At 40.4% G+C, this 22,239-nt stretch overlaps 3 protein-coding genes across 7 annotated transcripts in view; 1 reads left to right on the forward strand and 2 right to left on the reverse strand.

The window, feature by feature from the left end:
• The first annotated feature begins 2,892 nt into the window (after positions 1–2,892).
• cox5b2 (cytochrome c oxidase subunit 5B2) lies at positions 2,893–4,690 on the forward strand. Its single transcript, XM_015040954.1, has 4 exons — positions 2,893–3,090; positions 3,513–3,583; positions 4,293–4,392; positions 4,472–4,690. Exons 1-4 carry the CDS (start codon positions 2,988–2,990, stop codon positions 4,582–4,584), a joined length of 387 nt encoding a protein of 128 aa, XP_014896440.1. The 5' UTR covers positions 2,893–2,987; the 3' UTR covers positions 4,585–4,690.
• Positions 4,691–5,698: 1,008 nt separating this feature from the next.
• herc4 (HECT and RLD domain containing E3 ubiquitin protein ligase 4) lies at positions 5,699–16,457 on the reverse strand. 3 transcript variants are annotated; one of them, XM_015040948.1, is made up of 24 exons: positions 16,273–16,457; positions 14,615–14,875; positions 14,380–14,539; positions 13,635–13,711; positions 13,337–13,558; positions 13,176–13,267; positions 12,793–12,923; positions 12,558–12,712; positions 12,328–12,404; positions 11,178–11,302; positions 11,003–11,062; positions 10,815–10,926; positions 10,058–10,247; positions 9,595–9,767; positions 9,403–9,522; positions 9,184–9,282; positions 8,933–9,100; positions 8,243–8,386; positions 7,785–7,951; positions 7,640–7,706; positions 7,474–7,556; positions 7,204–7,387; positions 6,575–6,677; positions 6,278–6,486 (listed from the first exon to the last, which is right to left on the reverse strand). In XM_015040948.1, exons 2-24 carry the CDS (start codon positions 14,838–14,840, stop codon positions 6,278–6,280), a joined length of 3,144 nt encoding a protein of 1,047 aa, XP_014896434.1. In that variant the 5' UTR covers positions 14,841–14,875; positions 16,273–16,457. The 3 variants fall into 3 exon arrangements, with proteins under 3 accessions (XP_014896435.1, XP_014896436.1, XP_014896434.1); XM_015040949.1 differs by lacking the exon at positions 16,273–16,457 and having other exon boundaries at positions 5,699–6,486; positions 14,615–14,840; XM_015040950.1 differs by lacking the exon at positions 16,273–16,457 and having other exon boundaries at positions 5,699–6,486; positions 14,380–14,534; positions 14,615–14,788.
• Positions 16,458–21,503: 5,046 nt separating this feature from the next.
• Positions 21,504–22,239, reverse strand: part of LOC106952679 (androgen-dependent TFPI-regulating protein) — a 9,728-nt gene continuing 8,992 nt past the window's right edge. For 2 of the 3 annotated variants that reach the window (XM_015040952.1, XM_015040951.1), the window contains exon 5: positions 21,504–21,895. In XM_015040952.1, the coding sequence (XP_014896438.1) occupies positions 21,631–21,895 (265 nt within the window). In that variant the 3' untranslated portion in view covers positions 21,504–21,630. The remainder of the gene's footprint in view (positions 21,896–22,239) is intronic. The other variant, XM_015040953.1, reaches the window with a different exon arrangement.

The following is a 22,239-nucleotide window of genomic DNA, read 5'->3' on the forward strand; positions in this document are numbered from 1 at the left end:
GTGTTTTTAAAAAAAAAATAGATTTTATGATACAGACTCAGGAATCCAGGTGAAGGAATAACATGAGTTTTAATTTGGAGACTGGGAGAAAAGCTCAAGTTCTGCTTCAAAAGGAGAACCAACAATCAGCATATTAGGGATTTCATTTATTTCAGTAATGAAAATTCCAAAACTCGCATATATCAATTATATATCGCACCTTGTAAATCTCTCTTAAAGTCTTGGAGGAACTTTGCTTCACAATTCTCTGGAGGCTTGGGGTTGTCTACCCCAAGCCTCCCTAATACATTTTTTCCTTCCACTTAACTTTTCACGAATAAGCTTGGAGATGGTACTCTAAACAACCAGTTAACTTGAAATGTCCGTTGACTTGGGCCGATGACCCAATTTCTGATTTTGTTTCTTTAGATATTCTTCTATTCTACAAATATCCTTTGATAAGACAAATGTATTTTAAACTTTTACCCGCATAAACAGGACATAAATCCTGAAGGAGAATCAGGAAGGGAAAAGCAAAGCAGTGATAGTCGCTGTTTGTGTTGTTGTCCAGGTGGAGGCGCTGTGTTGTGAGCAAGCAGCAGTGATTTAGTTGTTGATTTGCAGTAAATGTGTTTCTTGGAGCCGCTCCGTTGATGAGGCAGAGTGTTGATCAGTCAGTCAGGAGGAGCAGACGCAGTAAAAAGACTGAGTCTCGCTGTATTACTCAGGCTGCGCTACAGCGTCTATTCACAGGCGCGATCCCACTACTGAGCGGCACGGGGGCTTTGACCTGCTCCGTTCCCGACCTGGGCCGGTGCACCCCTCCTTAGGCGACCTGGTGGTCCCGGGCTCCCCCAGGAGCACCATATCGATACCGAACTTAGTGCGGACACCCGATCGGCATAGTCCACTGCAGCTCAGAGCTCCTGAGCTCAAACGATCCGCCAGCCTCAGCCTCCCGGTAGCTTGGATTACAGGCGCGCGCCACCGCACCCGGCGATGCTTTCCGCCGCTTTTACCGGATTTACTTTTGGTCCTGCTGATGACGTCATCACAAGAAATAATCTCAGCTCTGTGCACAGAGCGAAGGCTGATGGTAAACCAAAGTGAAAAAGTTCAGTATTTTTGTTTCACATAACAGAAAGTGAAAATACCGATTCATCACTGAAATATTCTAAGCCATATTCCCAGACACATTTCTCTTATGGGAGACTAATAAATTGTCTTATCTCGTCTTATTATGTCTTGTAATTTAATCATCATGACTTACAGATGATGAATAAACCAAGGTTATAAAATATTTTGAAAAAACTGTGTTGAAGGAAAAAGTGTGGTAAGAAAATGAATAACAGTTGAACTGAAACAAACAGAGAAGAACTGGGCTGTTGTTCAGTGATCCAATTTCCCAAAGCTTCTTTTCCTAATGCAAATTACAGTATAAGTAATTATTCTCCTATGCATCAGCATGTATGAAATGATGTGAAATGGTGCACGGTAATACATCCTCTGGACAATGGCTCCATGTTGTTTCCAAAGAAACAACTTTAACACTGGAACCACGTTGGTTGGTACTGTAAAGAATCAAAGGAGCAAATAAAGTTGTCATCAGATAAATCACTATATAAATGTTGAATAATCAGAATGAAGATGAATTTCATATCAGTTTAATAAAATAACATTAGGGAGATTATTTCTTGTGATGACGTCATCAGCAGGACCAAAAGTAAATCCGGTAAAAGCGGCGGAAAGCATCGCCGGGTGCGGTGGCGCGCGCCTGTAATCCAAGCTACCGGGAGGCTGAGGCTGGCGGATCGTTTGAGCTCAGGAGCTCTGAGCTGCAGTGGACTATGCCGATCGGGTGTCCGCACTAAGCTCGGTATCGATATGGTGCTCCTGGGGGAGCCCGGGACCACCAGGTCGCCTAAGGAGGGGTGCACCGGCCCAGGTCGGGAACGGAGCAGGTCAAAGCCCCCGTGCCGCTCAGTAGTGGGATCGCGCCTGTGAATAGACGCTGTAGCGCAGCCTGAGTAATACAGCGAGACTCAGTCTTTTTACTGCGTCTGCTCCTCCTGACTGACTGATCAACACTCTGCCTCATCAACGGAGCGGCTCCAAGAAACACATTTACTGCAAATCAACAACTAAATCACTGCTGCTTGCTCACAACACAGCGCCTCCACCTGGACAACAACACAAACAGCGACTATCACTGCTTTGCTTTTCCCTTCCTGATTCTCCTTCAGGATTTATGTCCTGTTTATGCGGGTAAAAGTTTAACTGGGATTAAGTATATATATACTTTTCTTCTCTCAAAGGTCATGAAAAGACAGTAAAACATTCTTAATCTGTACAAAATACAAGAAACAAAATACCTAATTAAAATTTTTCAATTATCCCATTGTTACTTGGTTGGATAAATATTAAAATTTGTGTTAAGTTAACATGTTTTGCCTAAAGAAGAGTGAAAATTTTAAAGTGGTGCCTTAAATAATTTAACTATTGTGAAAAATACTTTTTGTCACTCATTTCAGAAAGTAAATCTCATTTAGTGTCATGTTACATTGAGTGTAATACTTTAAGCCTTTATTTCTTGTAATATTGATTATTATGACAACACAAAATGTAATGTCTTAGAAAATTAGAATATGACATAAGATCAATGTTTAAAAGGGATATTTTAAACAGAAATGTTAGGCTTCTGAATGTTCATTTCTGTGCAATAAATGCTTGGATTATTTCAATTTATGGTGTATAGTATTACATTTTCCAACGTCATTCTAATTTTTTCTATCTATATTTGTTTATTCGTGGTCAGATTTGATTTTTCGCACCTTTTTAACTCGGTTGTTCATTGGACCGCCCTCCCTAAAATCCCATTGGCTGCCGCAGCCATAACTTTCGCTCCCATTGGTCGGCTGTATAGGGGTCATTTTAGTCCTGCTCTCAGCCGTGTTACAGCCAGGTCATTGTCTTTACCTGAGTGGAACCGAACCAGCACCAGAACCAGCATGGCGGCCCGCCTTCTTCTCCGCACCTGCCCGTTAAGAGTCCTCCAGCTGAGGGGGGGCACCGCGGCGAGGCCGCTGCAGCGAGCCATGGCCTCGGTTGGGGGTAAGAAAATGTATTTATAGCCGGGGAGTCTCTCCGTTCCCCTGCGGGGAAAACTTAGCGGTGGCTCGGACTCAATCTAGGTGAATGTTCCTTGCTAGAAACTGCGTCATTTTCAGTTTTTTTTTTTTTAAATAAACTGCGCATTTTCTGTGCTCTGTGGAAGTCCCTAAACCACTTGTCATTGTGTTGTATTTCATTGTGTTTAAATGAATGTGGCAACAGTTGGGACAGTAATGAAGGTCATTTGGACTTTGTGTTGCGGCCTTTGATAGACCCACCTCCTTGGCAGCTTTCCCTGGATTGCAGCCAGTTTTCCTGCTGATTGGAGGGAAGGTGTCCAGTGACGAAGTTCGCTTTTATTGCCACCAAACTATTTAACCACATGCTCTATTTCAGCTTATTGACGCACCGTTTTTTCCCAGGAATCCCAACTGATGAGGAGCAGGCGACTGGACTGGAGCGACGCACCCTGCAGGCCCTCAAACAAGGAAAAGTGAGTTTCTGATCCATGTTCTCTGGTACAGGAGTTCCCAAAATGTTGCCATGGCTCACCAAAAAGCATTATCTCTGGACTGGGGCCCTTTTCTACAACGACAACGTTTAGAATGTTATAATTCGTTAATTATTACTTTAATAATAATTTATTAATTATTACTATTAATTACTTTTTCAACATTTATGAGACATAAATGCTGTCTTATACCTTCTGATTACTCATGAGTTCTGCAGAGGAAAGTTTTATCACATATTATCACTATTACCAGATAATAAATTTTTTCATCACAATTCTCTTGTTTCTAAAAAAATAGGTAATTTATATTGAGCACATGAAATTGTATTTTATTCCCATAGTTATCTTTTTTGCAGCAGAGTCAGCTCCTTTGTTTTAGTTTTTTTATTCTTATCAGAACTTTTTCTTTTTTTTTTCTTTTTGCTTTCTATGGAGAAAAGCAGCTTGGTGAATTTGAATGGCAGCCAATCAGAAAAATAGCATCAGAAATAACATTTAAATACTTTTTAACTTATATTTTATTGAATAATTGTTGAACAACATAAATTTAAGATTTAAAAAGTTATGGAGTTAAATTTTCTTATTTTTACTTTTTTTCTCATCTTCCCTCCAACTTTCTGAGGCTCCCACTCTGAGCTGTTTTGGTAAACAGTGGTGTATTTTGCTTGACCTTATTTTCTGATTTTCACAGGATCCCTACAGCATCCTGAAGCCCAAACAGTACACCGGCACCAAAACAGACCCTCACATCGTTCCCAGTATCGGAAACAAGAGGCTGGTTGGCTGCCTCTGTAAGAAACTTCTATAAAGTTACTCCAAGTTGCATTACTATGCTAAATTTGAGTGATTTTTCTGGTTTTCTTGTTGCAGGCGAAGAAGACAACACTGCTATCGTGTGGTTCTGGCTCCATGAGGGAGAACCCCAACGGTGTCCTGAATGTGGGTCTCACTACAAGCTGGTCCATCACGAACTGCCCCATTAGGACTTCTGTGTGCCACGTCAACACTGGACAGCCATGTTGTCCTTCAGTGGAATGTCACTTAACATGTACAGTTTGTCATTAAAATTAAAACGTGTGAGAAAAAGAATCGAGTTCCTGTCTGTCCGAGGAGAAAAAACACGAAACAACCGAGTCAGATCAAAGAAATAGAATCGCATCCAACAAAACGTGGCTTTCATACTGATGCGCATGCGCAGAAGAGCGCTGACGGCCCACAGCAGCGCACCGTTCACGGAAGTAATGGATGCCGCTGTAGATCGATTTTAATTGAGAGCCGATAGTACTAATAAGATCATAAGATTAAGGAAAATGGTATTAAAATTACAACTGATAGAACTGACAGCAACATCTGAAGAAAAGTTTATTCGTTGAAATTTCATGACTGTAATTTTCAGCCATTGTTTACGTCTGGATTGACGGCATCTGGCGGTAATGTCACGTCAATGACTTAAACGCTGGATTGATGCTACATGACCCATTCAGACGCTATGAAACGGGTCAGAATTATTACGAGAGGAATAAATACATTTTTTGAGTGAAAATATAACTGGTAATTTAGACCTATGAAAAAGCCACATATGGGCAAAAAAGAAAAATAGATTTGTGTTGCATTTCTTGCCTTGGATATACTTTTGGAAAAAATGTTTAAATGACTGGTGATACACGATTTTTCGGTATCAACTTTGATATCCATCAACGTTCTTTTAAAAAAAAATATCAGTTCTGGTCCAACCGAAATATTTGTTTTGGTCATGTAATGGTGATGCAGTACAGAATCAAGGATTGATTAACTGAAGCAGAAGCAAATTAGTTGATGCAATATTAATATCAACTCAAATATTCACATCAATGCATTCCTAGAAATGCCAATTTCTGCAAGTAATTCTAACTTGTTTTTGTAAATTAAACTGATTTTGTGTTATATTCATAGAACAACAAAACGATACATAGTGCAAAATGATCAAAACTATTTAAAGTCCAGAAAAGTTTGGTTTGTGAAAATACTGAAATTTTTTCCTTTGGAACAATTAAAAAATACTTAAATTACAATTTTATAGCATCAAAGAAAAAAAAAAAAAAAATGACAGAACTCCTGTTCACCACCACCTTCAACCACTCATCTCCTCCAAGAGGGATTTTTATTTCTTAGTGGCTGTACTTTATTTTTAATCTGTGGATTGTTTAAGGCATACAGCCAATAAAATGAAGTCCGCATTCAAACGCTTCTCAGCTTGTGCAGATTCAAACATTTGCTGAACACAACTCCTGCAAAGTACAGCGACTGACTCCGAACACGGTGTCATGTCTGGGAATAGAGCACACCTTTGTTTATTTTTGAATTTATGGGCGAGATCACTTCCTGTTTTGATGTCAGTTAGAAATACCGGATCGTACGTTTTAAGCTTTTTGCTGCCATTTCACTGTTTGTTACAGGAGTTGTGTTTCAGAGCATTTTATGGTACACAGCAGTAGTCTGCATCATCATACTTGGGTCATCCAAACATGAATAAAAGCATATCTACATAGCTGTATATCACAGCTGATATTAATCCTAATATTGAAATACTGTGATGGCAAGAACTAAGTTTGGAAAATGGGACTCCTCTCCCCAGCCAGTGAGCGATGTGGGAATGTGTTCGCCATCAACAGTCGCAGCTCCAGTCCTCTTCCTGCATCAGGCCAGGTTGAAGCCTTGATTGTGATCTATCGCATGTAAAAGCTTCTCTCTCAGCGTTTCTATACTCGAGTACTTGGGAAGGTCCAACAGGTTGAAGCAGGTGTGGGCTACAGGCAAGTAGTGCTCCCCTCCGCCGGTCGGCTGGATCACCAGCTTCAGGCTTTTCATGCCCAGGATGGGGATGCGGTCGCTTCCTGTGAGGAACACTGGAGAAACGGGGGCAGCGTGAATTCAGCTGGCTGAGGGGGAACCGTCTTTATCAGGTTTAAAGCTCAGACGGTTCATCAAACTTACATAGAAACAGTTTCTTCTTCTCCAGCGGAAGTTCGTGGAAGACCTCCCAGAAGAGCTTTATGGTGGGATGTTCGGCCCAGTACTCTCCTTTATATTCAGTGCTCTGCAGAACCAAAGCCAGAATTATTCATGCTAGGACTTTCCAGTGATGTTGCACACACTGCGCTTTGAAAACGTGTTGAACTTTTCCACATTTTGTCACATTACACAAACCAAACAGCAAAGGACTCTACTGGGATTTCCTGATTGACCAACATTTGTGTTGAATCTCCAGACAGATGTGAAGCATTTCTGTCATAACTGAAGTGAAGGATTTTTTAGGTCTGTTTCCAACACTGAAGAAGAGCTAAGCACTGAAATCTGTGCCCATTCCTCTTTGGAACACAGCTAAAGCTCAGACTTACCACAACCTTTGACTAGGCCCATTTACCATTTCTACCATTTCTTGTGTTTTGTAACCCTGAAGAGGTTTACTTCATGATTTTTCCCAAATGTGGCTCCACTAAAAGGTTCTGTTAGTCTGTCGCAAAGAAATCCCCATAAATAAAACTCTGAATATGGCAGTGTGACAGAATGTGAAAAGGTATGAATACTTTTACAAAGAACAGTAGGAGGTTGTGAAAGGTCACCTTCTCCAGCTCTGTCCAGTCATAGTTGGTGTTCCCAATGATCATAGCTTGCAGTTCGCTCGGCTGGAACAGATCTAAAACCCTCCCACCGCACACTTTGTGGAAACCTGAGTAAAATCCCTCGAACAGCGGAGCCACTGCCTTGTTAAAGACGTAATTCACGTAGGCGTCCACAAACTCCTGCCTACAACAAACATCGTCATGGTAAGATGAAACCCTGAGGACTCCTACATCAGCTAATGAATAATAAGACAGCCAAGACATTTTTACCGGTTTGACTTATTGACATTAATGTTTTCACCGTTTGGTACCAACTCCAGGACCTCAGTGGCTCCGTAGTTATCCTCAGTAATCTGGAAAACAAGCAGGCGGCGTTTTAAAATGTTTTCTTTCAAAGACGGAATTATTTACCCGTTTTCAACAAATGTTAACTTACAGTGAAATTCAAACAGAAAGTGTCTTCAATGTCGTCTTCAGTGTAGTCCAGTAGTTCCTGCAGGCTCCTGGTTTAAGATCGTATCCCAAAACGGTCAAAACAGGCAGAATTTAAATATTTTGAAGGACGGTAGATAGACACAAACCTTCCCACGTCTGGCATGAGCTCCTTCAGGTCTTCTAGCGTTGGCTTCCTCTTCAGGAGCTTTTTGTAGAGCGCCAGAGGGAAGTTGAGCTCTACGATGGTGAAGTTGTAGATGGCCAGACCACAGATGACCCCGATGAGGTTAAACAGGTCAAAGTCCTCGAACGTCTGCAGCGGTAAGCAGAGCCGGGAAAAGATTGAACAGAGATGCTGTTCAGACACCACAAAGTCAAGGTCAATGATGATGGATCCTTACTGTCAATGGTACACACAGTTGCTAATAGCGATGCTAATTTTTTACTTGGGGCCTTAATAGTTTTGTTAACTTTGAAGACGTTTAGCGCACTGAGCTTCCCCTAAATGAATTTTTACAGATAAATTCTAAAGGGCTAATTTATTTGGCTACTTTGTAAACTTTCTGTGTTGAAGTTTATCATCATTATCGCCGAGCGCTCACACCTTGTGTGAAAACCAGATGAGTCTGGATTCCTCATAGTAGCGAAACATCCCATATTTGGGATCCAGCAGCTCCTTCATGATCAGGAGGAAGAACTCCTTCCTGACTCCTCCAGCATCCACTGCATCTTCTCCCACAAAGATCACCTGCAACGGAGGCCACAAGGCAGAGAAAAACACATAATTTAACAAAATATTGAGACTTTTTTATTTTACATCACAGTACAAGATACATGGCAACGGTACATTACATTAGTGAAAAAACAACAGTACTGTGAGTTAATTAATGAATATTAATGAGTGTGTGTGTGTGAGAGTGTGATGGTGAACTGAATAAAATAATCAGTGTGTAAATAATAATAGTTACAATAATAATAATAAATCAAATTATCTGTAAATTTACAGTGGATTAATTAATAAAGTTAAAAAGTTCTATCAGGTGAACTTTGTAAGCAGGAATTACTATTTCTTTATTCAGATTTTTTCACATACTTTCCTATTTTTCATTTTTTGAGACTGTAAAAAGTTACACTACAAGTTCCTGTTTTCTCCTGATTCTCACCCAATCAGTGCAGATTCTTAAGACATGAGGAACAAAAGCTGCATTAATATTAAATTCATACAAACTTTGCTATTAAATCATCTAACCTTTGCTGGCTTTCTTCTATAAACGCCGATGTGAGCGGTGTTTACCTTCAGTGGTTTCTTGTAGTCAACGTTCTTGGACTTCCTGAGGACCTCCATAGTGTCGCCCACGATGTTCTCCCTGCGAACGATGAGGATGAGGCAGGGGTTGACCGACTCCACAGCGGGCAGGAACATGGAGCTGAAGTTCTGCAGCTGCGCCTGATCCACCGCCATCTGGTGTTCACACACAGGTTCAGGCAAAACTGGCCCAGTTGTGTAGGTACAGTGCAGAAACCCAGCAGAACTGCAGTAGATACCTGCATCTGAATGACGGCGTCTGTCTGAAGCAGCGCCGTCTTGGCCTGAGCGTCGAAGACGAAGGGATATTTGCAGAGAGTTACCACACCGTCACGACCCTGAGGACACAAACACACATCAACACTTTTTAAGAAAAGAAGGAGAAAAAAAGACAAATCAGAGATTTAATCACAAGGTGTGAAAACCTCCAGGGTGTGAATACTTTCCCTCTGACTCACCATGGGGTACATCTGCCTCTGAATCCAGGTGACGTAGTCGTTCCTGATGTCGATCAGGGCGTCCAGCTCGTGGATGTAGAACTTGTCGTACTGGATGATGCTTCCTGATTTCTCGTTCACCTTTAGAGAGCAGCAAAGTGAAAGCAGAGCAAACCCGGCAGCAGGAGAACCAGTCACCAAACCTTCTCTCACCTTGTGCAGAATCTCCAGGAACCGGAGCGAAGTGTCCAAGAAGCAGGTGAAGATCCGCTGCTCGGCTGGAGGAATGCCCATTTTGTGCATCTGGAGCAGAAACACAACGACGTCCTTGTAGAGATCGACAAGCCGCTGGAAGAACAGCGGTTCGAATGTGGACCACCAGTTCCCTGAAGCCATTAAAAAAACCCATCAGAAACCAAATTATGACTAAAAACTCAAAATCATAAAATTAAAACTCAAAATTATTTTTAAAAAGTCAAAATTATGACTTTGAAAACATCAAACATTTGACTAAAAACCTCAGATTTATGGCTTTAAAACATAAACTGGTAATCATGGCTTATTCTCATAGTTATGACTTTTTAGCTACTACTTATGACTTCCTGTTGTGTTTTTACTCTTTCTTTCAATCTGACCAGGTGAGGAATGATGTTCAGTGAGTATGAAGGGAACCAACCTAAAACCTTCAGCGGCGCCTCCTTCAGGCCGACGACGCATTTGGCAAAGGGGATGGTGATGGTGATGTAGTTGCTGCGGTCGCTGAACAGAGGGCTTTCAGGCAGCGACAGGTAGAGCCTCAGGGCCTCGATGTCTGGAGGAGAGCTGCTCAGTTTGGGAATCAGCTCCTTCTCCAGGCTGGCAGCAACCTGAGAACAGCGGGCCGGTTACAGTTACTGAGGATGGACCGGATCCATCAGGGACGAGTTCAGGCCACAAAGCAGCACGACGACACATTCAGACTCTGATGCTCAGAAAAATCCACCATTTATTAATATATATATTTTATCATCAGAGTTATCTGGCATTATTCAATTGTTGCATCTTATTTCTACTTGTTATAATCTTATTTATTTACCTCAGGTTAGTTTTGTACCATATCAGTTAATATATTTCTAAAAATCAATAATAAAGGATTTGAAAAAATATCCATCATTTAGGCAAATTTATGCTGTGGACAAAAAAAATATCAAACAACCTTAATAGACTAACAAACGCATTCAATATATTATATTCATATACATTTCTGTGGGTGTATGTATACATGAGTGTATGTGCGTTTGTATGTATGTATATGTGAGTATGTACACACATTTATACACATATCTGTATTTCATATTTATATTACGTTGCTTAGCTCGGTACGGTGTTTATTTTCCTATCTGCTCTGTGACGTCGATGTGTTTGCCTGAAGTTCGGTTCTGTTCTTGACTGACCTGCTGAGAAATCTTTGGGTGGTCCTGCTGGACCAGCCTGTGGAGAAGCAGCCGGGCCATGTTCATATCCACCCCAGAATATTTACTGCTGGTACTGAAGTGATCCGGGTGACTGAGCAGAAGGAAAAACCAGCTTTAAAACGAGCGACGAGACTAAGAGGTGGAGAAGGTTTGGTTCTGCCGATTACCTGGTGGACAGAAAGGAGCCGTTCAGGCAGCAGGCAGAGGAGAACACCAGGTCGATCTCACTGCAGGAAGCAGACAGAGACATTATTAACATGGTGCAACAAACCCTCCAAACTGAGCTGAGAAGATTCATTCGTAGGAATATCAGGGCAGGAGAAATCTGAGAGACTGATTTACTTGGACACGTCGACTGGGAGTCGTCCTGGTGAGTTGTTCAGCCATTTCTGGATGATCTCCTCATTCAGGGTGCAAACCCTTCTTTGAGGATCTTGTACTGTCAAAATGTCCATGTCCTGAGGTTCCTACAATAAAGACAGGAAGAGCCATATCAGCTTATGTTGATATAATCCATCAGGTTTGAAAAACAAACTTGATGTATTTCAGTTTGTAGAGCAGAACATTTTTGGCTTTTTTTTGCATTTCTGATTCTTAAATGTACTTTAAACTGTATATTGATATCTGATGCTCAGATATTAAGTTGCTAGAATGTCATGAGACTGTCTTCAGTCAGAGGCTTCTTCAGATTTGTTGTAAGACTGACTGCTACTGGAGATCCTTTCTGCCCAAAGCATCATCCACCACAACAATAAGTAAAGAGATTTTGAATGAACAAAAATCTCTCAAAATCTCTTTTGTTCATTCAAACTTTTTGAATACACTGAAGTTTTTAGCTGTTAGGCAACAAAATGTGGAAAAGGTCAAAAAGCAAAACTAAATTACAACAAGGTCCGTTTAATACCCAGAACTGGGGAATTAACTCAGTCCAATTACAAGAACAGATTCAAATTTAACTACAGACATTAAAATTCAGTCATAGTTATAATATGAAGGAAATCTCCATGGATGGCCAGCTGACTGCTTTGAATCACCATGTTTAGCTACTATTAAAGGGTGTCAATACTTTTTCAAGATGCTCAACGTTTAATTTGACTTTCAAGATTTTATATTTTTTAGTAAAATATTGACGACTACAGCAGTGGATTCATGGTTACGGTCCATTAGTGCAAGTGGTCAGGCGCAGCTAGAGGCTTCTCAGTGTGACGAACTGTACTTGAATGCATCATATTCCGTTATACAGACCCTGAATGCCACTGGCGTTTTGAATTCAGAAACTTTAATAACTCAGGTTTAATTTCAGAGCGTCTAATTACATTTACTTTTGTACCAGAAGGAAAAAAAGAAAAAAGATTAAATTTTCCTTCCAAAATCTAGAGATTCGAATTATTAATGTAGGGAGAGCAATAGGGGACAAAAAACAATATTACTGAACAAATCGGTTTTTAAAGGCAAACTAAAATAATTTAATTAAAGAGGACAGTTTACTTACAATAGTGCTGCAATAATGAGCAAAGCTCTGATCTCCTCCAGCGTAAATCCTTTTGACCCAGCAGCTCTGCTCCAAGTCTGGACATTAAAGCATATGGTTAGCACAATAATAGACATAGTATTCATGTCTATTATTGGATTATTATTGGATTTTCATCTCATGTGCTTTAATTAGCAACCATTTAAAACTGGATCTTTAGATTTTCTCCAGCTTTAGTCAGGAAGTCTCACCGTTCTCCTCTGAGGGACAGGAAGCGGCCCAGGGTCCTTTAACGGGGGAGGGGCTCTTCCTGTTGCAGGTGGCGCGTGTGCCCAGCTGGCCGTTCCCTCCCAGTCCAAACGAGTAGATCTTCCCACAAGCGGGCGTGAAAGCCAGCGTGTGCTGCCTGATGTTCAGAATGTTATGAATGTCTAAGCAGACGCAGCATCTGTGTTTTATCTCTCACTTTATCCTTTTATCGTTTACCTTCCACATGAAATCTGAGTGACTGTGTTTCCCATGAGCTCAAACACCTTCCTGGGGTTGATTTCATGGTTGGTGGAGTTATGGCCGAGCTGTCCGTATCCTCCTGCTCCAAACGTAAACACACCCCCTTCCTGTGGAAACACACAGAAACATGAGGCTGAAAATGATTAGAAACATGCAAATACAGCAGAACATCTCATCAAATTTGTTTTCTTTGACCCAAATCTCTTAAATCGTCCATCATTTGTAGTCAGAAATAATCTATATTCTAACAACATGCCTGGCAGGGTTCAACACAGCTGAATGATTTGCTTTTTTATTGCATGTAGAGCTACAAACTTCATCTTTATGCAATTCTGAACAGCAGAACAGATCCAGCCGACCTTTGTGAGCACAGCTGTGTGATCTTCTCCACAGGAGACGTAGATCACTCTCTGGGATCTCAGGGACTTGAGGAGAGTTGGGAAGCAGCGATCTGTTGAAGACCAGAGGAGAATTAGACTCAGACACTCCCAGGCAGCCTAAGGCTTCGTAAAGCGCCCACCGTTGGTGTCGTTGACCCCCAGCTGGCCGAACTTGTTGCGGCCCCAGCCGAACACGGCTCCAGAGAGAGTGAGGGCGAAGCTGTGAGCGCCACCTGCTGCCAGCTGAGCGAAGGGAATGGCCTGCAGCGACTGGACGGCCTGAGGCGTGGAGACGCTCTGATCCGTCAGGCCCAGCCCCAGCTGGCCGTATCGGTTCTGACCCCAGGAGAAGATCTGGCCGCCTGGAAACAAACGCGCCGTGATGGACCAGAACCGAAACGAGGGGAAAAAGAAATAAACCAAACAAAATATCCTCACCTCTGGAGAGAGCGAGTGAGTGCCAGAACCCACAAGCCACCTGGGCTACCTGTACATCTGATAAACTCTTGATGTTCCTGATAAAACATATAAAACAAGAACATCAGCAGAATGAAAACAACACATTTTATCAGACTTTATATAACAAAAGCAGAAGCAAATATTGCTTTGTTCCCTTCTGACCTTTTTCCCCCCCACAAATTTTTATATTTTTTATTGGGAATGGATGACAGAGCAACAAAAAGTGGTAGTGTATAACTGTTAACTAAAAAAATCTAATGTTATATAGCTTTTTATTCTTTTAAAGTTTGTTAGGTAAAAAAGTGCTTTTTATTTATTATTCTCTTCGCTGGTTAACTTGTCTGTAACGTAACGTCATTTATTTATACTGGCTGTATAATTAATTAATCAAAATGAATTAGCAGCCCTCGTTAGAACCTCACTTTACTTAACTTCTGGGCTTCATGAAGAAGTTTGGGGAATCCACAGAAACACATGAGGCTCAATGTACTCACTTTTTTATTTAGATGTGTCAGTGTAATGGGTAAATACAAATACAACTTAATTTTTCCAATTAAAAAATAAATATTTTAAAATATTAATACTTTAGAAAACTATGCATTAGTTTCCTTACATTGTCATAATGATTTGCCAGCTTGTATTGGTTTGTCACATAAAATCCCAACAAATTCCTACTGCAGCTGTTGCAAAAAAACTAATTTTAATAGTAAGTCACTGGCTCTACCTCGGAACTCGAATACATTCTTCAAAGTTATTTAAACCCAGCTGTCCGTCTGAGCCGAGTCCCCAGGAGAAAACCTGGCCTTTGTCGTTTAAGGCCAGCGTGTGCGACTCCCCGCAGGACAACGCCAAGATAATCTGTGCGTCCAAGGCCACGACCTGCTCTGATAGATGACACGGTTCAGATTTTTATGAGCAGAGGCCCACGGAACCAGACAGAAACCATGAACGTCACCAACCTGGTTTCTTCCTGGACTTATCGTGCCCCAGTTGGCCCAGGTCGTTGCAGCCGCAGGTGTAGACGGTCCCATCGTCCAGCAGGAAGGCCGTGTGTCTACGGCCGCAGCCAACGTCGCTCACTCGCTTCCCGTGGAAAAACTCGCACCTCCGCGGCTCAACTACGATCTCGTCGTCGATCCCGCCCAGGCCGAGCTGTCCGTAGGAGGCGTTTCCCCAACACAGCATGGTGGCCCTCACTGTGCTGCAGGATACACTTCACCCTGCACAAAAATATCATCATTATAGATTCATAAAGCACAGACAAGGAGGATCACTGTAACCACAAAGAAAAGCAATAATCACTGGCTTCTTATTATGATTTGTATGTAATGGAAGTAGAGTGGAAACGATTAATCATGATGAAATGATTATTGGAATAATCATCATGTAATTTTGTAATTAATCATTAACTAGATTAAACAAAGTCAACAAAAGACCATTTGCAGAAAGAACATCTTCAGAGTAGTAATTAAGCCAAAACTGTACAAAAATATATACATTTTCCATTAAAAAGTAGCAAATCCAGCCTTTAATCACAAAACCTAACATAAAGAACACCATCATCTTTCTTTTACACTATATAATGTGAGTAGATGCACCCAGTACGTGGTTGCGGCTCCTTTTGCATGAACTATTGTAGTCGAACTTGATAAAACCCAGTGGATAACACCAGCAGAGGACATGGTGTGGTGGAAACTTTAACCTGGACTTCAAGCAGTTTGGATTCTCTGCCTTAATACTCTTGATTTCTAAACGAAATTATACATGTATTTTCATCTGAACACTCTACTAGTTCTGTAAAAATCGGTGTATGGTTATTCTTGAGGCTCTGATACGTCTTGTGCATCTCCAAACTCAATGCTGCTTGAGCACATTTTTCTTCCACCAAACTTTCCTTCAATATGTGTGGATACAACACGTGAGAAGGCAACTGGGAGGTGACAATGACTGTCTATCTGTCAAAGCAGCTGTTTTCATGGTTGAGTAAAGTCTAACATTCCTGAATGAATGGTATTAATTAGTCAATAAATGAATGTTTGGTGTTATTCTCACCTTTAGACATGCACCTGCATACAGGCTTTAAACCAATTAGCCAAGCTAATAATTAACTTTCCTCTTGAAGCTTTGGTCTTCTTAATCGGAGTACCTTTCTGACATCATGTGCATATAAATAACATAATTAACACACTTTACATTAATAGCCAGGATTGACAACATTCTAATAATCCAGGATGATGTTTCCGGTTACCAAAGATAGCATGGAGATGACGAGCTAGCCAGGAGAGCAATGAATGATGCAACCTGCCCAATTTGATGTCTATGAAGCAGTTAACAGGTCGGTTTACTTTAAAGATAACATATAACATATACATTGAGTCAAAGCGTTCAACACGTGGTGTCATCGATACTTTAAGAGGTTATATTCCACCATAAGAGAGGCAGTTAGCAAGCTAAATTGTTATAATTTAGCACGGAGTTCATTCATGAACTCGAAACCAACATTAATATAAACACCCAAAATGAATATTTATTGTGTTTTTGCTTCGCTAAAATCTCCTCTTAAACAACTTTGAGAACATGCTTCAGTGAACCGCTAAAGCCAAGCAGTGAATCTCACCAAAAGCGGCTCCACAAAAAGCCTCCCCGCGCTTCACTCTGCGGCTGCTTTCAGGGATTATACACCGGACATGTTTCAGAGATTACCATGGAAAGCTAACAATCAACTGGATGAAACTAAATCTTCCACTCAACTCCAAAAGATCTGTCAACAACCGCTGTACGGCGCTATTAATGTAGTGTGTCAAATGTACGGAAATACAACCAATATTTCCGGTTGAACTTTAAAAATTAAAAGTCGTTCAGTAATGTTAGCAACATCAACAGTTCAAATCGGTGTTAAAAAGCACTTTTATCTAAATAATTACTGTTAATATATAAATATATGCCAAAAAAGGATTACTAAGTGCCAAAATAATAATGTTGTAAACATATGGCGAGATTTAATTTTGAAAGTTTGACAATGACACCGGAAAACGTACTATATTCCCGTAAACTTTGTCCCCAGTAGTAAAGAAATGTCGCGAAGCATCAGAAATGTTCTAGATGGACATCGTGCGCATGCGTGATCCCGTTGTAAACGTTTTTTTTTTTTTACATTACAGTAAAATCAATAAAATTCGCACATATCATATTTTTTAATTGTTCCACTAACAGACTGGTTCACATTATGTCGTCTAAATCGCAAAAATATTTCTGAGTTGTTAAAGTTAGATACTGACAATAAAAAAATAAAACAAAACAATAGCAACAATCTGAAACCAAAAGCGATATTGTTGAATTTTAGTGCGCAAACGGGCTCACACAATAAAGCTACGTTCAGTTTTCACAAAACAACATGTACTTAATTTGAATATTTGAAAACTATAGTCATGATATGTATTACAAAATAAAAGTAATATATTAAAAATGTGTAAATGTGTTAATATGAGATTTAAGACACTCCAAAACAAGGTTTTCTTGGATTTATTTAAACCGATAAGATATGTTGTTATTTTTTTTCATCTGATGATATCACGTTATGGTACAGAGCGTCTTATGGAAGAATCTGGAAATGTTCTGTTGGACCTTGTTTCTGTTTTTCAAACCAAATGAGTCAGCACGCCTTGTTTCAGGGCTGTGGATCATCTGGCGCCCTCTGGCGGTAATGAAATCAGGAATGAACATTTCCACAGAGGTTTTAGAAGTACTCACATCCTGTCCTTAAGAAGAAGTACAGATAATGGTATGAAAAAATATTCTAGTAAAAGTAAAAGTACAGGTTGAACTGCTGAATCAATCAGTCAACTTTATTTGTTTAGCACATTTCAGCACAATCCCTGCTGTATTGTTTTACTAAAGTAAAAGTAAGAAAAGCACAAGTTTTGAAATGTACTTTACTAAAAAAAGTAAAAAAAAAAAAAATGTCATCTTCAAGAATACAAAATGACATTTGATAAGTCTAAAATACTTAGAAAGTTCTAGTAATAACAAATACATTATTTTTGTTGACGAAATAAAGAAAAACGTATTTCTGAAAGCTTATTGTAAATTTTTAAATAAGCAATTTATTAATAAACTTATATTATTTTAACATGCAACAAAATATCCAGAATCTATGGCGAGTGAAGAGTTGTAATAAATTAATGACACATTTTAAAAATTATTTAATACGTTTTTTATTGTCATTTGGCCATCTTCACTCTCCATAATAGTCAGGACTGGAGCAACAGTTTAGTATTAAGCTTTGAAAATGCATATTTTTCAAAGAACAAGCCAGTTTAGGGACAAATATGTAATTGTTACCACCAGCCATCTGCCATGAGCGACTGGAGAACACAGAGCAGAGACACAACAACAGGCCAACAATCAGGAGAACTTTCCATGTTCATCCTTGGAAGTGAAACTTTAACAGGAGAGGGAGAACAGTTAGGTGATGGCAGCATCATGACAGCAGCAGCCGTTGGAGGCTTCATGCCTCAGGTTGGGTCGGTCTGCCGGGACAAACGGCTCCTAGTGAGGGATGGGACCCAGAGACCGACTAGAACTGGAGATATAGACAGAAGTCAGTGTTTTATCAGCCTGTCGGGCCACCAGGCTTTATTTATGACACTGAGGTGGAAAAGTAAGTGGTTATTTAAAGACTTGTGATATGATCGGAATATGGCGGTGGAGTTTCGTGGGGGGAGGTGAGTGTAGATTCTGAGATCAGCAGGTGATGGTGAGTGGTGCTTGTTGGCATTCGTTTCTTTTTCTGCATGGAGGCAGAGAACTGAAAACTGGTTTCTTGAAAATGTAGGAACGAGGAAACAAAAGCCTGATTATCACTCATGGAGCAAAACAATCTGGTATCTGCCTCAGAGGATCTGATGTTTGTGGCTGAAGTGCTTTACTTTATTAAAAAAAATAAATAAAACCAATAAACAAACAAAAACATGACATTCCAGTGGCAAAATAAAGTAATGAAAAGTTGTAATCAAGACTAGAATTAACCTCTGGCACAGTTTGGAGGTTAAGAGATTTTCTAAGACAGCACCAAACAAATAATTTTTAGCCTTAAAATATTTTTTGGACTGAAATTGACCTGTGAAGACAATGTTGAAAAAGTCAATGTGACTAAAGATAATGGCTGAGACATTAGTACTTTAATCCTGGAAATGTCCATCAGGTGACAGAAGGCCGACTTTGTAACTATCTTTATGTGACTCTGTATGTTTGCCTCTTCATCTGTAGCTGTTCCTTCTTATATTTGGCTTTTTCTGTTTCACCAAGCAGTTTGGGTTTTTTGCATGCATTAATGTGTGCAGTTTGCCCTGAATTTACATGTGTAAATCCAGTTTGTTTGGGAAAGTCTGACTTCTGTTGCACTACATTTTTCTTCCCTTTGTGTTACCCAAGTCCTGCTGACCGGCTAACCCTGTGTGACCGCATTCAGCCTGTGGCGGTGCAGAAACCCATATTCAGCATTTCTGTGGAGTTTTTTTGTGTGTATTTTTCCACTAAGTTTTGCTTGTTGCAAAACACTTTTCCTCCCAGGCTTGTTGGAGTTTGTCTAGGGTGAAAAGAGGGTTTATGTGAGTTAATTTAGCACATCTTAATTTATAGAGTAACAAGCAGTCGGTTTATTAAATGTCTCACCAAGCGAGGATCCAGAGTGGAAAATTTACTTCAGATCATGAATAAGTCAGATCTAACATGATGGAAGAAATTTCCGCAAGGTTCTCGTCAGGATACAAGAACAAACTCTTGTTTTATTGTGATTTTATGAAACAGATAAAGTAGTAAATAACTGTAAAGTGGATGAAAAAGGATAGACACTTTTTAAAATATTCCACAATGAGATCTGAAAAGTGTGGCAAGAATTTTTTTTTCATCCTTTGTCACTCAGACACCCCTAAAATAAGCATATAGGTGTGCATGCAAAATGATTTGGCTGCCAGAAAATAAACACTGAATGTCACTCCCATGGTGAAACATGGTGTTGGCAGCATCATGCTGTGGGAATAACTCTCACCAGCAGGGACAGGGAAGCTTGTCAGAGTTGATTTGCAGGTGGATCGAGGTAAACAGGACAGTAATGGAGGAAATACCTGAGACTTAGTCAGGTTCAGCTTCCAGCAGGGCAACAAAGTCTCAGGGAGACTGTTTTCATCAAAGAACATTCATGTGCCAGAGTGGCCTGGTCAAAGTACAGACCTGAATGCAATCATAAAAGACTTGAAACTTGATCTTCACAGATCCAATCTGGCATAGTTTGAGATGAAAAACGGACAAAAGCTTCAATCTTTAAAGACATGAAGCAGGTAGAGATAATAAGAAAAATTAAACACTTTTCTTGTAAAAAGACAAAAATCATTTCTTACATTTCAGCTCTCCCCCTTTTCTTCAGAAATCTGACTCATTTAATTTAGTTCAATTCATTTAATTCAACTACTATATTCCTGTTTAACTGCTCAGCAGGTAAAAAAGGTCCAGGAAATAATTTTTTATTTTATTTTATAAAAGTCTTCAGTGACTAATTTAAAGTTAAGGATGAAAATGTTTTCCTTGTCAGGCTGAGCGGTTTCCTCATAGCTGCAGCTGGGCGAGTCCCAGGAAAACAGTGAAGAGGAGTAGAGCAAATATTTATATTCTCATGGTGCAAAAAATAAATGAGGCTTTTTAAAACATGATGAAGGTTAAAGACTCCAGAAAGTCATATTGACAAATCTCTCAAGTATTTTGTGATGCACAGATGAGGGTGGAGGTGATTGTAATGTTTTCCAAGTGCGTCTCGGTTCCCTGTGATTACAGGCTGCAGTGACTGACGCTGTCAGTAACAGCTTTCTTCCCACTCCAACGTTTACGCAAGCACTTTACGTAACAAACAATTTGAACTGTTTACTGTTAAGACTCAGCATCAGGTGCCTTCCTGGCGATGCGGCTCATCCTGTTCTGCAGGTTCTACCAGGGAGTTTTTCGCCTGCTGGCTTACGCACAGCAGCCTGATGGGTGGCAGCAGCCGAGTATATAAAGATCAAACCGAGACACGGCTGGCGATAGAAGCAGAACAGGAGCTTGAGAAGCAAACATGTTGGAGCTGGTTGGAGTAAGTAAAGGTTCAAAATGTGTCTGACAGGAATGGTAGTTCTGGTATTGACGGGTGTGTTTCTTTCGTTCAGGTCGTTGCCGGATTACTCTTTGTTGTAATTTGCTTTTCTACAGGCCTGAAAGATGTGAGTAACCTTTTGATATTTTTGAAAATGTAACAAAAGCAAGTTACCAGCAAAGGAACATAACACCTGCTTATCTGATATGATTATTGCTGTTTACAGGGAAAAAAGCCTCAAAAGTCCCAAATTCCTGAATCCTCTTCCAACAGCAAACTGGTGAGTTTTTTTTTTTTTCCAGCTGCAGCCGTTTCATTTAAATCACAAGCGATGAAACATTTGATGCATGACTCTTTAACAGAACGACCTGAGTGAGGAAGATGTGCATTTACTGGCAAAGATCCTTTCTGTTGGACTGGTGGACGCCGATCCAAACTACTTGCAACACCTCAAAGGCTTCAGAGATCTGAGAGGAGGGTGAAGAAAGAGAAACTAATGGACTCAAAAGCAACGATGTTCCTGGGAATGTCTGGAGATTTGTGATAATATCACTGCAGTGCTGCTCAGCATTGTAGACTGGACTTGTTTTCTCAGGACGCTCCACAATCAGCAGAATATTAGGCACCTTATTCAGGTTAAACCGGATCCAGACGCGGTTCTCCTTCTGGTTAGACGTGCACCGAAAGTCTGGATCAAGTTAAACACAACAAACAGCTGGACCGAAGCGTGTGGAGGCTGATTTATTCTGCTGCTTGGATGCCTGTCATGCAATATTTATGAATTTTTGTTTTGAGCTGGAAACAATAATTGTAGTTAAAAGGGGTAGAGCTGTCTCAGAAATGCAGAAATGCTTAATCACTCCGCCTTGTTCTTTCCTGGAATGAAAAAAACAAAAGAGGAGCGATATAAAGGAGAACCTGACACAAAGAGGCTAAACGCCATGAATAAAAGTAACATGTCTCACTCCAGATTTGACTGTTGAGCCGGTCGCCGAGCAGGTAGAGCAGGGTCACCACCACCATGTTGAAGAAGAAGAAGCCCAGCAGGCCAGCGGCGCTGAAGTGTCCGAGGAGGGGATACACCCAAACTCCCACCGTCAGATAAACCCACACGATCCTGAAGAACCGACAAGCAGGGGGGGAATCAGTTTTTAAGGTTTATTTGTGGTGTTTCGTGATCTTGTTCTATCTTATGCAAATATTTACTGGTACAGTTGATCCCTTCTTGCAAAATCTGCAGTTTAATAATAAAAAATGATCTGCATCAAGCTGTGTGGTTCTGGTTTGTCCACTGAAACACAGAGGAAGATGTGTTGCCTTTAATGAGGCAGAACTATAAAGGGTTGAAAAGAAGCGTTTGTCCTGCAGAGCAGCTTCCTGCTGATGGTTCAAACACTGATGCTTTTCTTCCACATTAATATTCAAGCAAAAACGGATCTTTTTAAAGCTTGCATGTTTTTG

The sequence above is a fragment of the Poecilia latipinna genome, unplaced genomic scaffold (assembly GCF_001443285.1).
Source record: "Poecilia latipinna isolate Pla-1442-1.1 unplaced genomic scaffold, P_latipinna-1.0 Scaffold534, whole genome shotgun sequence".
Lineage (NCBI taxonomy): Eukaryota > Metazoa > Chordata > Actinopteri > Cyprinodontiformes > Poeciliidae > Poecilia > Poecilia latipinna.

Bases quoted from the DNA above. Each gene is read 5' to 3' on its own strand.
- cox5b2 (XM_015040954.1), top strand. From the start codon at position 2,988: ATGGCGGCCCGCCTTCTTCTCCGCACCTGCCCGTTAAGAGTCCTCCAG. The intron at 3,584-4,292 runs GTGAGTTTCTGA...TGATTTTCACAG, and splicing joins AGGCCCTCAAACAAGGAAAA to GATCCCTACAGCATCCTGAA. The intron at 4,393-4,471 runs GTAAGAAACTTC...TTCTTGTTGCAG, and splicing joins GAGGCTGGTTGGCTGCCTCT to GCGAAGAAGACAACACTGCT.
- herc4 (XM_015040949.1), bottom strand. From the start codon at position 14,840: ATGCTGTGTTGGGGAAACGCCTCCTACGGACAGCTCGGCCTGGGCGGG. The intron at 11,303-12,327 runs GTAAGTAAACTG...TCTTTATTGTAG, and splicing joins CTCATTATTGCAGCACTATT to GAACCTCAGGACATGGACAT. The intron at 9,523-9,594 runs GTGAGAGAAGGT...TGCTCTCTAAAG, and splicing joins TCCTGGAGATTCTGCACAAG to GTGAACGAGAAATCAGGAAG.